The following is a 17,828-nucleotide window of genomic DNA, read 5'->3' as shown; positions in this document are numbered from 1 at the left end:
ATGATACTGATGTTTGATTGAATCATACATCAATGGTGAATTACGACCACCCAGGTCCCAGCGAGCTTTATCATTCAAATCCACATCCTCCCGTTTAAATATCAGAAACAGGATACCGATCGAAGGGGGTAATACAACGTCGCGAAATGAACGAGAAGGTCCAGACAGGGTGTGTTCGAACGGGGCTTCCACGCGTCACGCGCTCGCAAAATCCGCCTTTTCTGGTGCGAAGCCCCGAAGAACGGTATCCACAAAAGCCTACGACATCCACGAGGGGGAAGCCGCCGCAGCGGGGAACAGACTCTGTACGTGTCCACCCTTTCGTGTCCAGTCGACGGCGGAGGGTGAGTAACCCCATCCGCGAGGGTGCACGAGGATGCGACTCGTAACGCGATACCTTTCGATCCACGTGGACAACTCGACTCGTTTTACGCGTGTGCCGAGGAAGCGGAAAGGAAAAAAACAAGAATCGTTACACTTCCAGATGTCCTCGTTTGCTAGAAAGGAATTCGACGACTCGTGGGAGGTGTACGGATATTATTCAATTAGCGAGCTAAATCGAGTGAAGAAAATACCTGTATTCGATATTCAATCAATCGAGTACAGGTATTCGTCGATCATAATTATCTAGAATGACAGAAATGATTAATCTTGCAATACCCCAAATTTCTAGCTTTCTAATTTCTTACCACAAATTTCCATGCGCATAAATTTGCAGATTTTCCAGTTAAACAAACATCACGCAAGAATTTGCACAATTCCACGTTCAGCTTCCTGAAAACGGGTAATTTGCATATCTACACCTACTTTCCGCGTCCTTGTTGCAATCAAAAAGAACTAGAAAGGCGGACGGCAAACAGAAGTCGGTAATTGGTTAATATTTGAGCAGTTAGCAGGAATGTTCGCCACGCGTGGAATCGTGGCCTACTTCAGAATCCGTATACACGGTTCACCGATCTTGACCTAACTGAACAGGCTGCTCGGGACAATTGCCAACCGGAAAAGCGCTGGACCAGCTTTGTCACTGCCAAACATTCGATCATGTTTCCAACAAGGTTCTTAGCTGGCTTGCAATCGTTTACGCGTATCCTTGAAATGTTCGGCACACTCGAGGCTAAGTGTCTTCGAGAATTGACACAGATTCCTGCGAGATTTCCTTCAGTTTTAGAAACTCTGGTCGGTTGTTTATTTTTAAAGTTTGGTTTCGAATTCTTTTTAAGTTTATTTGGAATTCTGGTCGAGTTTGTTTTGAGGACCTAATCAAATTTATTTTGGGTTCTGATCGAGTTTGGTTCAGATTTTGATCAAGGCTGGTTCAAATTCTGGAGAAGCTTGCTTCAGAGACCTAAGCAAATTTATGTCAAATTTTGATCAGGTTTGGTTCAAATTCTGGTCAAGCTTGCTTCAAGGATCTAATAAAATTTATGTCAAATTTTGAACAAGTTTGGTCCAAATTCTGGTCAAGCTTGCTTCAAAGACTTAATCAAATTTATGTCAAATTTTGATGAAGTTTGTTTCAGACTTTGATCAAGTCTGATTCACATTCTGATGAAGCTTGTTGCAAAGACCTAATCAAATTTATTTTCAACCTTGATCAAAATTGTATCAAAACCTAACCACTGACTATAAATCATGTTTCGTCCACAAATACTATGATTCACGACCAATAATCGTGTTTTAACTTCTTCGAGCATACTGACACATATGTGTATGTTTAGTTTCCTTCTAAGTTCAACAAACAGAAGCCACATACATGACCACATAGTAACGGTGCTTTTGAAATTTTTTAATCTACTTATAATCAATTTAGAAGAAGTCAATTACAGCTGCATAGATGACCATAATGATGTTTTTGAAATATTGTAACCTACTTATAATCAATTTAAAAGAAGTCAATTACAGCTACGTAGATGACCATATACCAATGATGCTTTTGAAATATTGTAACCTACTTATAATCAATTTAAAAGAAGTTAATTATAGCTACATAGTAAATGTACTTTTTTTTGCTACCCCTAACAAAATTGCCCTTGAAAATGATTTTTGTATTACATTTCGAAAAAAATAATTGAAAATGAAATTGAAGGGTTTTAATCGACAAAGCATTTAAGGAATTATTAGTACGAGTGAGTCATAGGACAAGAAACAGAGAACCAATGTCAATTTCATTCGAACGGATCCCATAAGCGGCACTAATTTCGATCCAATTATCAATCGACAATTAACCCTCTTAACGAGTCCTTTCTTAACGAGGATAATGAGATATGTTGTTAAACGCCCAGCGTGGGTGAGAGACGCGTTTTTTCTCAGCTCGATTCACGTCTGCTCTTCCTTATCTTGCCCGAAATGATCGGGACAATTTGCCGTGTTCACCTCGTTGGCTGTACTAATTATCAAGTTTCGTGTCAATTAAATGCCTTGAATCTTTTTGGACATTTTAAGCAGAGTCATCGATAAAGTGTCAGGCCAATAGCCACGTCGGATTAAGCTTAAGGAAATCCAATTACTATTTTTTTTCTATCGTGAAATTTCTCCACAAAATGCAAGCAAAATCATTTTTTTTTGAGGTATCTGCAATATTTTCTTCCATTTTACAAAAAAAAAAATGTGTAAAACCTACTTCTTGAATGTAACAAATATTTCTTATGTCGAATTTTTATTTGAAATAAAATTGTTGAAGTAAATTATAATTTCAAATGTTGTTCCCTAATAATTAATTATGTAAGAAATATTTTTTATGTGGAAGACAGTTTTATTACAAATAAAATGGTTCGAGTAAATTATAATTTCAAATGTTTCCTAATAATTAATTATATAATAAATATTTTTTAAGTTGAAGACATTTTTATTACAAATAAAATAGTTCAAGTAAATTATAATTTCAAATGTTTCCTGATAATTAATTATATAATAAATATTTTTTAAGTTGAAGACATTTTTATTTGAAATAAAATAGTTCAAATTGAATTATAATTTCAAATGTTGTTTCGTAATAAATAATTATATAGGAAATATTTTCTATGTGGAAGACATTTTTATTTCAAATAAAATAGTTCAAGTAAACTATAATTTCAAACGTTTCCTAATAATTAATTATATAACAAATATTTTCTACGTGGAAGACATTTTTATTTCAAATAAAATAGTTCGAGTAAATTATAATTTCAAAGATTATTTCCTAATAATTAATTATATAACAAATATTTTCGATGTCGAAGACATTTTTATTTAAAAAAAAATAGTTCAAGTAAATTATAATTTCAAAGATTATTTCCTAATAATTAATTATATAATAAATATTTTCTATGTGGGAGACATTTTTATTTCAAATAAAATAGTTCAAGTAAACTATAATTTCAAACATTTCCTAATAATTAATTACATAACAAATATTTTCTATGTGGAAGACATTTTTATTTCAAATAAAAAAGTTCAAGTAAACTATAATTTCAAACGTTACTTCCTAATAATTAATTATATCCGAGTTCATAATATCTGCAATTTTATTTTGAAGATAAAAATTGCTCGCAATTTCTTCGCAATCCATATGTTGTATTGGAAGCTTGTGATAAGGATGGTAACAATGGGGAAGGATTTGTTATCTTATCCTAATCAAATCCGCAACATCAAGATCGATCGATGGTTATCTGCCACTGTCAGGACTAGCTTGTTTCCCATCGATGCTCCCGTTACAATGGTTGCTCTATACAAGACCCCATACAGTACGGTCTTTGTCCTCGAGTGATAAACAGGCCCATCTTTGATGCGACTTCAACATCTCTCGCCTGCTTCTGGAACCTGTTCCTCGGATGACATATAGTTACTTGAAAAACTACTGGCCTGAGGTGTTGTTTCATGAAACTGCAGTGTAACCAACATTTCTTCCACAGTGATTCACCATTTTACCGACAGTCTTATTCGAGCTACTGTAGGTGGCCATATAACGAGAGTCTGGATAAAGTATTATTCTGTACAACCCACGTGGATTTAAATAGACGCGTCAATCGGTGTGCAATAAAAAGAGAACTTGATCGGTGACATTAAGTAAAGAGATGAACACTTCCGGTCGGCGAAGAGGTAAACGATTACGGAGTTTCCTAGAAATACACTTAGCGATCGCAGCGTGGGTGAACGACAAAGCATCCCAAGGTGGATACAGCGAAAAATCATGACGACGAGGGCAATTAAGCGCAAAACGGTGGAGGTGACATCCTTGTAATTACAGCCACACGGAGCCGCGCACACGTCAATTACCCGAGGGCGTTGACCACGTTTTAACGAAGCTCAATTGCATAAATCTTTTGACCTGCGAAACACGTCCACCTCTTTTTCTCTCGCGTCTACTTTCCACCCGCAAAGTGGGACTAATGAATTTATGCTTTAAGGAGCCGCTTTCAAATTTTCGAATTCAGTGATTCTCAAATTTTGTAATTTCAAATTGGGCAATTTGCAAATTTTTTCATTTCTCCATTGACAAATTTTTGGATAAAATGACAAATTTTTGAATCTCTTTCTATACTGTCAATTGCGATAATTCCATTCAATGCGATAAAAGGAGAGTCAACTGTAGGACCACTTTTCTTTCACATTCAATTCAGTGTCAATATCAGATTTTGTCTCACGAATTCTATACACGGTCCTAAATTGAACAACAAGTTTATCCTGGCGGAAAATGGAAAGAATGCAGTGGAAAAATACCATTAAGTAATTAGGCGGTTAATCTTTTGTGTGGCATGTAAGAGACTCCATACACACGGCGATACCAAAGCTACGGTCACGCTTTCTAAATTTCATCGTCTTCCTACTCTTTTGTTCCTGCGTTGTTTCGAACTTTTGACACGTCTAGACACTCTTCTGTTACTTGGTTCCTGAACACAGAGTCGGACTTGAAAACGATGGGAAAATAACGTTTCTTTAAAACAGTAAAATGCTGCAATGAGTTAAATCGGACTAAGAATCTTTCTTGATATTTTTATTCCTGTGAAAATACAAGACGTAGAAAAACGATGCATAGCAGTTGGCGTGGCGATATAATGTATGGAAATACGACTGGTGATATAACGCGAGATTCTACAACGATATAATTTAATACAACATAATTTAACTGACGATATAATTTAATACAACGCGTAAAGGCACAGCGTTTAATAATACAATGCGTGGCGATATAACGCGTGGCAATATAACGAGCGGTGATATAACGCGAGGAAGTACGATGCTTAGGGATTTAATGCGTGAAAAAGTTCGACACGTGGAGATACAATGCATGGAATTGCAATATGTGGCAATATAACGCGTGGAAGTACTGCACGGCGATATAATGCGAGGAAGTACGGTGCTTGGAGATTCAACGCGTGGATGTAGAATATGTGAAGATATAATGCGTGGAAATACAATATATGGCAATATAACGCGTGGAAGTACCGTGTGGCGATATAACGCGAGGAAGTACGGCGCTTGGAGATTCAACGCGTGAATGTAGAATACGTGAAGATACAATGCGTGGAATTGCAATATGTGGCAATATAACGCGTGGAAGTACCGCGCGGCGATATAACGCGAGGAAGTACGGCGCTTGGAGATTCAACGCGTGGATGTAGAATATATGAAGATATAATGCGTGGAAGTACAATATGTGGCAATATAAGGCGTGGAAGTACAGTGCGGCGATATAACGCGTGGAAGTACAGTGCGGCGATATAACGCGAGGAAATACGGAGCTTGGAGATTCAACGCGTAGATGTAGAATATGTGAAGATACAATGCGTGGAATTGCAATATGTGGCAATATAACGCGTGGAAGTACCGCGCGGCGATATAACGCGAGGAAGTACAGAGCTTGGAGATTCAACGCGTGGATGTAGAATATGTGAAGATATAATGCGTGGAAGTACAATATGTGGCAATATAACACGTGGAAGTACCGCGCGGCGATATAACGCGAGGAAGTACTGCGCTTGGTGATTTACCGCGTATAAGTATAACGCGCCACAATATAATATGCGGAAGTACAGTGTGTGGTAATTCAACGCGTTAAAATACAATCTGTGGCGATATAACGCGAAGAAAACCGAATAGCGATATAACGTGTAGTAGCACAGCTCATAACCACATAAGTACAGTGCGTAGGAATTCAAATGAGTGACACAACGAGCAATGATGTACCTTTCAATCTAACATACAGCAATATATCAAGTGGTCATACAACGCGAATCTATAAAAATATTAAAATTGACGTATGATTAGGTCGCCATTTAAATGCTCGGTGAAGCAATTAGAAAATTCCAGCAAAAGGATGTGCGACTTCCTGCAAATAGTCCCGGAAATTTTTATCACCGACAAAGCCACTTAAGTCCACGGATAAAGCACTGTTCGAAAGTACCGCTACAACAATCGTTTATCCAATTTCCATTGAAGCTACTTCTTTCCTTTGTACACGTAATACTTTCGTGATAAGAGTCCGCGCACTTTATCGGTAAATTTAAATGACAAAAAAGACGCGAGGGACCAATTCGAACAATGGACATATTCCAGAAAGATCCTTTTGTGTCGCTCGACATTGAACTTGAAGTTTTTAGGATTGCTCGAAGAGTGCACTGCAGCTTCGTTTCCAAAGTGGCGGCCAGATTCAAGGACTGCCCTTCGAGATGTAAATCGATCGAACCAGTCACGGTTGACGACGGATACCACCGCATCCTGTCACTGTCCAAACGTCACCGTTTCGAATCAACTTCAACATCCGTTCTCACACCACAGCAGTCTTCAACTTCCTCAGAAATCATTGGATATCAGTTTAGAAATGAAATACACCCACTTATATGAACGATGATTCTGTAGTTTCACTTCTCATTGTTTTAATAATCCATTGGAAACTGTTCAAGGATTATTATACCAGTGTCAAGGTGAAGGTATATCGACGAATGACGATTACAAGATTATTTAGTTCAGAATGAAACGTGAAATTTTTATCGAACTGGGGTGGAATTCACTTGTTATTACGATGCTCTCGATTGGGTTAGGTGATGATTTTTGGAATTTGGGGATTTGAAAGATAGGGTTTAGGAGTTTGGGGCTTTAGAAATATTTGACAATTTTTAGATTTTGGAATGGTGGGTTCAGAATTTTGGAATCTGAGAATTTGATTATTTTGGAGCCTTAAGGATATTTGAAAATTTGAGAATTCGAAGAGTATGAAATTTAAGGGTAGGTCTTAGAAATTGTGCTTTCGAAAATTTGGGGAATCGATTTTCCTAAATATAGAATTTAACTTAACAGATCATATTACGTTTCCAATCCCTTTCTGATCCTTCAATCTCGAAACTAAAATTAAACTGAAATTGCCTAGGATTTAATTCTCCCGAGGTCATCAGCGTCCGAGGGTTAATCCGAATCAAATCTCCCATCTAACAATTTCACAAAAATTTTCAAATCATAATTCCAGATTAAATGTTCAAACTAACTGAAGCTTTCACAAAATGCCCAAACTCCTAGAGTAGTAGTTAAAGCTCACCCCCGTTAATAACTACCAAAACAAAAGTTTTGCACCCTGTTGAAAAAGTTCGGTCCCCGACGTCGAATAAATTGTATTACCGAGTCCATATTGTATAAAACGAGCACGCAACTTTAATCATGATAAACGACCCCGAAGCTATTAGCAAAAATCTGATAATCTGGAGGAATTGGCGGCCAATGGAAAGGTATCGGAAAACGGGAAAACCGATCGAAGAGAGAGGGTGCACAGAGTGGACGTCCTATCGAGGCTCGAAAGCCCGCAGTGCGGTAAAGGACCGAGGAAAAATCAGGATTTACCTTTTCTTTCCGTATCCGACATTGTCCAGTTCGACGTGTCTGTAGGTCGCGTAAGTGGCCATATCGTTGCTTCTTCAAGCTCCCTCGAAGACCGATCACGCGTCTCAACCCTCGTCGTCACTGTCGAGGTGTCAGTCCCCCGATGTGCACCAGAAATAGCCTGCTGGTGTCTTCAGACAACCGTCAGACCGAACAGTCACGAAAAAAAAAATCAATGAACAGCTCTGATTCGCTGAATCCTCGAGCACTTCGAGAGTTTACGATTATGTTTTTCCAGCGGTGGAAAATGTCACGATATTTGGATGACCGAGGGTTACAATCGGTACCGCGTACAGCCGAGAAACTGGCAGTCGAACGAGGATCCAGCCAGTATATAATGCCTCCTCCACCGCTGCTCCCTACTCTCTCTCTCTCTCGTTGATGCTTTTCCGTCTCTCTCCTGCTGCGCACTCTTCCGATCGTGTTCCGTCTCTCTCGCTATTCCCCCGCTACATCCTCCGCAAGCTCCGACACTCTCGCTCTGTTCTACGCCACCGACTCTGACCTCTCGCTCCAACCTCGAAAGCTTACGAACGGTGTTGACTCTGTTTTACGCGGGTAACCTCTCTCCAACGAAAGATCCATGGTGCCTATTCTACGATCGTGACCTCTCTCTTCGACGAAAGCTCCGACAGGGTTCTACGCGACCGACAGTGACCTCTCTCCGACTATACCTTCGCTCCGTTCTACCTCTCTGTTCGACAAAGCTCTATGGTCCCTTTACGGGACCTACCTCTCTGTTTAACCTGCGAAAGCTTCGATCTTTCTGTTCTACGTAGATAACTGTTTAATCTTTTTCAAAAGCTTTGTGTTCTACGGAGACTGAATCTTTCACAAAAGCTGTGACTATTGTGTCGGTCTCTGCTCTATGTAGATAAGTCTCTGTTTAACCTTTCTCGAAGGGCTGCGAGGGTAAGTTTCAGCTTTTTCTTCAGCATTTTATGAAAGCTCTTCAAGTTTGACTGAGGGATGCTGGCGAGTGGAGGTCGGAGTGGGCCTACATCACCGTTAAATAGGGTCTGCATCTTGATACATGGATGTTTCATATTTTGCAAACTTTTATTAAAATTCTTCACATTTAGACAGTTATGAACTTCATCGCAGTTATGAATTTTTAGATGTTCACATTCGTGAATGTGGGAATTTAAGGACACTTACTGGTCTCTTTAGCTCTGGAAGTTAAAAGCTAAGCTGCAGTATTGGAACTATTTCCTACAATCCTCAACCTTCTACAGTTATCTCGAATTTCCAAATCAGCTTTCCTCATTTCAAATTTCCCATATCCCAAAATGACTGTTTCAATGTCATAGTCGATACCCGAAAGTTATCAGCTGTGCAACCATAACCACACCAACAACAGTGACTCTTCCGCGGTGCAGACAGGCGCCGTAGCTCGCGACGAGCATCCCTAACGATCGCAGCCCTTGACGCCGGGGCGAGCATTCTCCACCTCCGAGTCTCTTCTCTCTTGCTCATTATCTTCGTTGCGCTGTGCACCGCACGTGCATCGTGGTGCACATGCAGCGAGCGGATCGCGCGCGATGCCTACGCGGCTTTACGTCCCCGCTCCACCGGACCCGCTCTGGTTCGCCGAGCGTGTATTGATTGAGGTGAATGCACGACGTCGCGTCGGCGTCGGCGTCGGAGTCGGCGTCGTCGGCCTTCCAGCGGGGGTGGAAGTGCATACACTGCCGGGTTTGTCCGCGGTGGAGGTGGCGGGATGCCTGCTCCACGACTGGGATAACTCTACCAAAATTTCTCGATGTCCTTCTTCATGCGAATGTAAATTTCATATGCGATCTTGCTTGGTACATGAATTAAAAATTTTTGCAGATGACTTAAATTGGGTTGTAATAAAGTTTCTGTTTAGGACGAAGTAGAAATGTTGATTGATGTCCTGATTTAGAGTGTCTTGATATTCGATAAAGATAAACGGTAAAATTTGTGGAATAGGTCAGATAAAATGGCTCGGAGGACCGTTTTGATCAATGGTAGCCGTAGATGCGCTAGGGTAATACATTAAAGTGGAAAGGAGTTAACGCAGCTCATGCATTTACAAAGTCGGCGAGCGCAACATTGCGAATAACAGTGGTCGAGGATATTTTTGCGTGTCACGTTAAATAACATTTCTACGACGAGCAGAACCGTGTACTTGGCGGGCACTGTAATCGCGGTGGAAACGCGGGGAGCCCCGCTTTTTGAGCTTCGTTGATCGTTAATGATGGTGCGTGACGTTGGACGGACGTGACGCCGTGGAATTGTAAATTGATGGAAGAATAGCAGGGATTTTTGAAAGTGGAATACCAGGCTTGTTGAGGGATACTTTCGCGATAGTGACAACGTTTGCCTGCCTTTGTAGAATCAACCAACTCGACCGTATGAAAGGACAGTGTTTCAACGATCATTATGTCCACTTTACTTGAGACAGTTAACAGAATTGTATAGAAACAGTTAGATTGTACGGAATCGTGAAACGTTTCGTGATACAATGACGCTTATTTCAGATACCGGGTATATTGTAGAACAACTTTTACTCCTGCTTTATGTGAATCCAAGTAATTTGGGGTACACACGATCGGGGTACGACGAGGTATAATAGACGCTCATTATATTGCCACTAAAGCGATTCTACGAATGAAAAATTCATGGAATTGGTAATTGTCGAGGCGGACCGTTTCATGCAGCACTACATTTTCCGTGAATGGTGATATAACGTGTGGGAATACAGCATATGGCAATATAATGAGAGTTAATGCAGCGTGTGGCGATATAATACGAGGAAGTACAGTACATGGAAGTATAACATGTGGCGATATAACGTGGAAGTGCTGAACATAGAAATACAGCTCGTGGCAATATAACGCGTGGCGATATAACGCATAGGAAGTTTACGCGTAGCGATATAACGCGAGGGAACACCACGCGTAGCGATATAACGCGAGGGACCACCACGCGTGGCGATATAACGCATAGGAAGTCTACGCGTGGCGATATAACGCGAGGGACCACCACGCGTGGCGATATAACGCATAGGAAGTCTACGCGTGGCGATATAACGCGAGGGTACACCACGCGTAGCGATATAACGCGAGGGAACACCACGCATGGCGATATAACGCGAGGGAACACCACGCGTGGCGATATAACGCATAGGAAGTCCACGCGTGGCGATATAACGCATAGGAAGTCCACGCGTGGCGATATAACGCGAGGGAACACCACGCGTGGCGATATAACGCATAGGAAGTCTACGCGTGGCGATATAACGCGAGGGAACACCACGCGTGGCGATATAACGCGAGGGACCACCACGCGTGGCGATATAACGCATAGGAAATCTACGCGTGGCGATATAACGCATAGGAAATCTACGCGTGGCGATATAACGCATAGGAAGTCCACGCGTGGCGATATAACGCGTGGTAATATAACGCGCAGCGATATAACGCGAGGAAACACAGCACGTGAATATACAACTTGCAGCGATATAACGCGTGGTACAATCCATAGAAATGTAAACAAATACTAACATGTTGCACCCCAAAATACGTCAATATATCAAACGGCTATATAAGACGAGAATAAAAAATGTAAACTGCACTTTACGTCCATGTTCGACAACAGGCTCCCTAATGGGCTCGAAAGCGCAATTTCGGCGATGTAACGAGAGTGTTTTTAATTTGTAAACACCCAGGTTCCAGAAAACTTTTGTGTACGAAGGACGACAAGAAAAAGGGTTTTAAAGCCTCGTATGGAGCACCATTCATTTCCCCCGTTGGCGATCACACACGGATGCACACCAGACGGGGATCTTGCGTTGCAATCGATGCGAAATTTTAAGGGTTTCCAGAGGGACGGGAGAACACGAAGGGTTGCAGGGTAGTCAAATACAACACGCGCGCTGTTATGGTCCGGGGGGTATGTTTTTCGACTGGACGTAACTCAACTCCGAGTAATTGACTGATTAAATTGTCGTCCCCTCTGGGAGCATTCAACGCGCACGATAGAAGCATCGGGTTACTGGAAACGGAGCTTAAAAGATGAGCAACGAATTGATCGCGCCGGTAATTTCGTCGGCGCCACTGAAAAGCTTATGCACGCCGGTAGATGTTTGTTTAATGACGAACCGCGATGCGTTCAAGATATTCATGCTTCCGTGCCTTAAAGCTGCACTGCGGATATTTTACAGTATTCTCTAAATTATGTAGAACTTAATGGTCCATAATAAAACAGTTAATTAGATAATATAGGATTAGATTAGTTAGAGACAGGATAATTAAAAGTTTTAATCCGATTGAACGAAATCAAATTTCCAGTAGGTTTTTATATCCGCAGTGCCGACTAAGCGAACTAATTTTCACTTCTTTAATGTCTAGTCAGATTTCTATGCTTCATTGGAGAGAATCCGCAAGATGTTTACGGTATATGGATCGCAGGGGAAGCTACCTCTGAGTCAGCCCCTTTTGTTCCGTATCTAGGACGAGTGGCCAAGGGGGTGGGAAAACCATCCACACGCTTTGAAGTCCTCCTTCGAACATTTATTCTCAAATGCGCTACCCCACCTATTCAGCTTCGCAAGATTGTCTAGCATTAATGTAGACACGACTCGTGTCAACTGCTCTAAAACCATACCGAAATCTGCCTACGTGCTCCAAAGCCATTCATTTTTCGACTAAAACGATGTGAACATCTCTACATATTGTACGATGTCTGAGTGCAACCATTTCCCTCGTAGTTGCTCCACAGAATTTTTTCTGTAGCGAATTTATTGACAGAATTTTCTCATTGCATTTTTTGGGAATTTTTCTTACGGTCTTTCTTCGTGAATTTTTTCTGTAGCTTAGGGAATTTATTGACAGAATTTTCTCATTGCATTCTAATTTATTTTAGGGAATTTTTCTTACGGTGTTTCTTCGCGAATTTTTTCTGTAGCTCAGGGAATTTGTTGACAGAATTTTCTCATTGCATTCTAATTTATTTTAGGGAATTTTTCTTACGGTCTTTCTTCGCGAATTTTTTCTGTAGCTCAGGGAATTTATTGACAGAATTTTCTCATTGCATTCTAATTTATTTTTGAGAATTTTTCTTCGCGTAAACATTCATAAAGTATGGGATAAAAAATTGTTTGAAATTTTCGACATTTGCAAGATTTCCAAATATGATCGCGATCGAAAAGCGAAGAAACGGAGTGCGTACCGTTATACAGGAACTGGACGCAACTCAATCGTACCGAACGAGACCGTTAATTCGATCGATTACATTTCTGATAAGTATCGATCCATCGGATCTGGTCGCAACGAAAATACGTTAATTAGCGATACATCAGCGAACGTTATTATTTAAGAAGGATTATTATATAGCATTTCGTTAAGGAGCGGCAGAACACGCGTTTTACTACTCGCTCCGATCGTTTGCGTGGCCAACCTTATTTCCGCCGGACAATAAAGAATACCGAGGTTAACTCTCCCATTGAATCCAACGAGCATTCGTTGATCTTACCGTGGAACACCGTGCCTCCATCCTTCACGGTGTTTCTTGCGCGCTTTAATGGGGACTCTAACGCAATCTACCGATTTGCAATGGTAAATACACGGAGAATTCTTTTGCTTTTTTATTCGCGCTGCTTTCTTTGGATTATCAATTTTACAACGTTACGTGCGTCACGATATTGTTGTGCCATCATTGAACGCCTGACTGATCTTTTTCTTTGTAAAACTGCTCTTTTGTTGATTAGTCACTTTTAGGAACTAATTGTATTTCTTGCCAACAGTCAGCTTTTTGTAGCTGTTGTACACAAACTTTTGTACAGTTCATATAAATGTAACTCAGTATTAACCCCTTCTTGTGTTATCTGTTTGCCAGGTACGTTAGTCAATATCGTTAAAACTAGTATAAAATGTTAATATATTATGTCAGCAATTTTTAACTATGCAAATTAAGTGGACATCAAATTGAAAAATATTAAAAATCTGGGTAAGATCATGAGTATATCACAAGTCATCGTCAAAGTACAAGGGGTTAATATGTCTAGTTTCGATATTGAAGAAGTATAGAAATATTTTAAAGAAGTATTTTGAAGAATTAGTCTGAAGAAGTATTTTGAAGAAGTAGTTTGAAGAAGTATATTGAAGAATTAGTCTGAAGAAGTATTTTGAAGAAGTAGTTTGAAGAAGTATTTTGAAGAATTAGTCTGAAGAAGTATTTTGAAGAAGTATTTTGTAGAATTATTTTGAAGAAGTATGTTGAAGAAGTATGTTGAAGAAGTAGTTTGAAGAAGTATTTTGAAGAATTAGTCTGAAGAAGTATTTTGAAGAATTAGTCTGAAGAAGTATTTTGAAGAAGTATTTTGCAGAACTACTTAGCTGAAGTATTTTGTAGAATTATTTTGAAGAAATATTTCAAATAAATATTGAAGAAACATATATTTTCCACAAGTCCATTATTAACACTTGAAAAAAAGAAATGAATTTCAAAACACGATTTGATGCAAGTTCCCAAGTCTCTAACTTGATTTTGCACTAAACTAAAGCACGTCCCTAAAGAAGTAAATAGTAGAACAGCCAGGTACAGGTTTAGTTCATCAACGGTAGGTAAGGCGTTAATGAGTACTCTCCTGATGAAACGGTACCGAAACGCGGTTACACAGTCGGTTTCCGTTTCGAGCGGACGCTCGCGTAGCGGTGTACACACAGGGATGAGCAGCCTAGCAAAAAGGCTGAAACGAGTCGACGAACTAAAATACAGTGGGCTAACATTAGCCCATAGGCATCCGCGATATTTTATTTTTACGATTATGCTCTCGTCGACGAAAGTGTTACCGGCACGACGAAAGTCCCGGACGTAACACGCTCTGCACGATGATATAATTGGGTTCATGAGGTAAACTTGAACTGGGGAGTTCTTCATTGAAACGTGCGATATGTCAACGACACTTGTTTTGAAAAACAGAAACATAGATTTCTCATTCGAACATAGATTTTCATTTCTTGAAAGCATTTGTTTTAACTATGCAAATGGTTAGGTTTCTTGTTGAAAGAAATTGTTTGAAGAATTAGTTGTTTCATGTAAGGAATATTTAAGGGGCACTTATGTAGTCTTTTTGGTTGACCTTTAAGCTTTAAATTGATGTAGCATAAGTGCCATTTTGAGAAAGTTTTAAGTCATGAAGTTTTAACAGAAAGTTTATTTTGAAGTTGGGGCTGGGAGACCACAGTGTGTCTGACAACGAAGTCTTCCTTATTATATATGGAGATCATGAACGTCGGAGGTCATGTGCCACTTATGTAGTCTTTTTGGTTGGCCTTTAAGCTTCAAATTGATGTATCATAAGTGCCATTTTGAGAAACTTTTAAGTCATGAAATTTTAACAGAATGTTTACTTTGAAATTGGGGTTGGGCGACCACAGTGTGTCTGACAACGAAGTCTTCCTTATTATATACAGAGTTCATGAACCCCGGAGATCATGTGCCACTTATGTAGTCTTTTTGGTTGACCTTTAACCTTGAAATTGATGTATCATAAGTGCCATTTTGAGAAACTTTTAAGTCATGAAATTTTAACAGAATGTTTACTTTGAAATTGGGGTTGGGCGACCACAGTGTGTCTGACAACGAAGTCTTCCTTATTATATACAGAGATCATGAACGCCGGAGATCATGTGCCACTTATGTAGTCTTTTTGGTTGGCCTTTAACCTTGAAATTGATGTATCATAAGTGTCATTCCGTGAAACTTTTAATTCATGAAATTCCACCCGAACTTTGAAGTCGCAGTTGACAATGTATCCAACAACCCCAATCATACACAGAGCACCACTCGTAGTCCATTTACTTGACCTAAGCTGTAAATTAATATAAGTGTCACATCAAGGAAGTTTCAACTCATGAAATTCCACCAGTTTATTACAAAGTCGCGGTTGAAGTGCGTGCAGCCCTAGTTATTACACAGAGATGATCACAGCACAAGGAAGCATCAGAAAGAATCTCGGAGATGATCTTCGCGATGGTTCACCGAAGCGGATGAACAGGAAATCGAATCTATAGAAGCTAGTAATAAAGGCAAACATTGTATCGATGCGAACGAGAGGCTCGTTTTAGCGCTCGTTTAACATTCGATCAATCTCAGGGTCATTGATCCCGATCATCCGCGGGAATAACAGAACATGGATTTGTTCCGTGCATGGTTAATAATCGCCCGGCAAAAAGAAACTCCAGCCTCGAAAGTAGCTGAAGTGACATCCTCTTGCAAGTTGAACGTCATCGTCCTCGATCGAGGAAGCACGAGACACGAAACGAGAACGAAAGAATAAGCACGTGACAGATGATATTCATACTATTCGAGGCTGGCCGTGACGAAAAGGTGAAATTCTCGTGTACCGTAGAAATTCCGACGGCATTCTTCTTCGCTCACTTTGGTTTCTCGACTTTCCACAAATTTGTAGTTTGATGTCTTCATCGATGAATTGCTTTACAGCTTCTTCGTGGCGATATAGAGAGAGGCTATATAGGGAATGATAAGCTGACACGAAATTTGTAAATTTCTAACTAACAAATTAACTTCTAAATAGCTAAACTCAAATGTCTTAAGTTTGCAAATACCTAGATTTCTAAATCCTTAAATCCTCAAATTCAAATATTCTTAAATCCTTTCCTAAGTTCCTAAACGTCAAAATTACTGAAGCTCTAAATTTCTACATTCTTGAGTTCCTAAATTCCAAAATCCCTAGATTTTTGACTTTGTAAGTCCCTAACCTCTAAACCCCTAAAAACCGTAGATTTCCAACTCTCTAAGTAACTAAACTCCCTAAATCCCTAAAATCCCTAGATTTCCAACTCTTTAAGTTCCTAACCCCTTAAATCCCTAAATCCCCTAGATTTCTAACTCTCTAAGTAGCTAAACTCCCTAAATTCCTGAAACCCTAGATTTCCAACTTCCTAAGTTCGTAGCTCCTTAAGTTCCCAACTCCCTAAATTCCTAGCTCCCTAAGTCCTCAACTCTCTAAGTCCCAAGCTTCCTAAATTCCTAACTCCCTAAATCCTCAACTCTCTAAGTCCCCAACTCCCTAAATTCCTAACTCCCTAAGTCCCCAACTCCCTAAGTCCCCAACTCCCTAAATTCCTAACTCCCTAAGACCCCAACTCCCTAAATTCCTAGCTTTCTAAGTCCCCAACTCCCTAAATTCCCAACTCCCTAAGTCCCCAACTCCCTAAGTCCCCAACTCCCTAAGTCCCCAACTCTCTAAATTCCTAACTCCCTAAGTCCCCAACTCCCTAAATTCCTAACTCCCTAAGTCCCCAACTCTCTAAGTCCCCAACTCTCTAAGTCCCCAACTCCCTAAGTCCCCAACTCCCTAAATTCCTAACTCCCTAAGTCCCCAACTCTCTAAGTCCCCAACTCCCTAAATTCCTAACTCCCTAAGTCCCCAACTCTCTAAGTCCCCAACTCCCTAAGTCCCCAACTCCCTAAGTCCCCAACTCCCTAAGTCCCCAACTCTCTAAATTCCTAACTCCCTAAGTCCCCAACTCCCTAAATTCCTAACTCCCTAAGTCCCCAACTCTCTAAGTCCCCGACTCCCTAAATCCCCAATTCCCAAAGTCCCTAACTTCCTAACTCCCCAACTCCCTAAAACCCTAAACCCCAAAATTCCTAACTTTCCAAACCTAAAAATATAAAAATTGTAAAAATATTGTCGACGTACATTTCTCGTAACGTCCCATAAAAATGGCAATATATCAAGAGCCGTAGTAATATTAATTCATAAAGGAACTGACGTACATTAGTCGAACGGATTAACATCCTCCTGTCCCTAGCGGCGACAAGAAAGGCGATTCGTTCCCTTTTTGCTGTCAGAGTAACGATAACTCCGTTCCATTTGCATGGACTGCAAAGAAATCGCGTCGAGATACAAATCGGCGATAAATCATGCATTAGTCAAGTGCAGTGGACATAGTCGTAAGACCGCTACCGGAAACGGCGCTGTG

At 40.2% G+C, this 17,828-nt stretch overlaps 1 protein-coding gene across 5 annotated transcripts in view; it reads right to left on the bottom strand.

Moving 5' to 3' along the window:
- Jupiter (microtubule-associated protein Jupiter) overlaps positions 1-17,828 on the bottom strand; it is a 99,434-nt gene that overhangs the window by 34,005 nt on the left and 47,601 nt on the right. The window contains exon 1 of one of the 5 annotated variants that reach the window (XM_076533245.1): positions 7,810-8,166. The exons of 2 other annotated variants lie outside the window; for them this stretch is intronic. In XM_076533245.1, coding sequence (XP_076389360.1) covers positions 7,810-7,871 — 62 coding nt within the window. In that variant the 5' untranslated portion in view covers positions 7,872-8,166. Of the gene's footprint in view, positions 1-7,809; positions 8,167-17,828 lie in introns of those variants that run through there. 2 more of the 5 variants (XM_012282597.2, XM_012282614.2) reach the window with 2 other exon arrangements.

Source organism: Megachile rotundata, chromosome 7 (genome assembly GCF_050947335.1).
Source record: "Megachile rotundata isolate GNS110a chromosome 7, iyMegRotu1, whole genome shotgun sequence".
NCBI lineage: Eukaryota > Metazoa > Arthropoda > Insecta > Hymenoptera > Megachilidae > Megachile > Megachile rotundata.
This window is presented reverse-complemented; position numbering and strand designations above follow the sequence as displayed.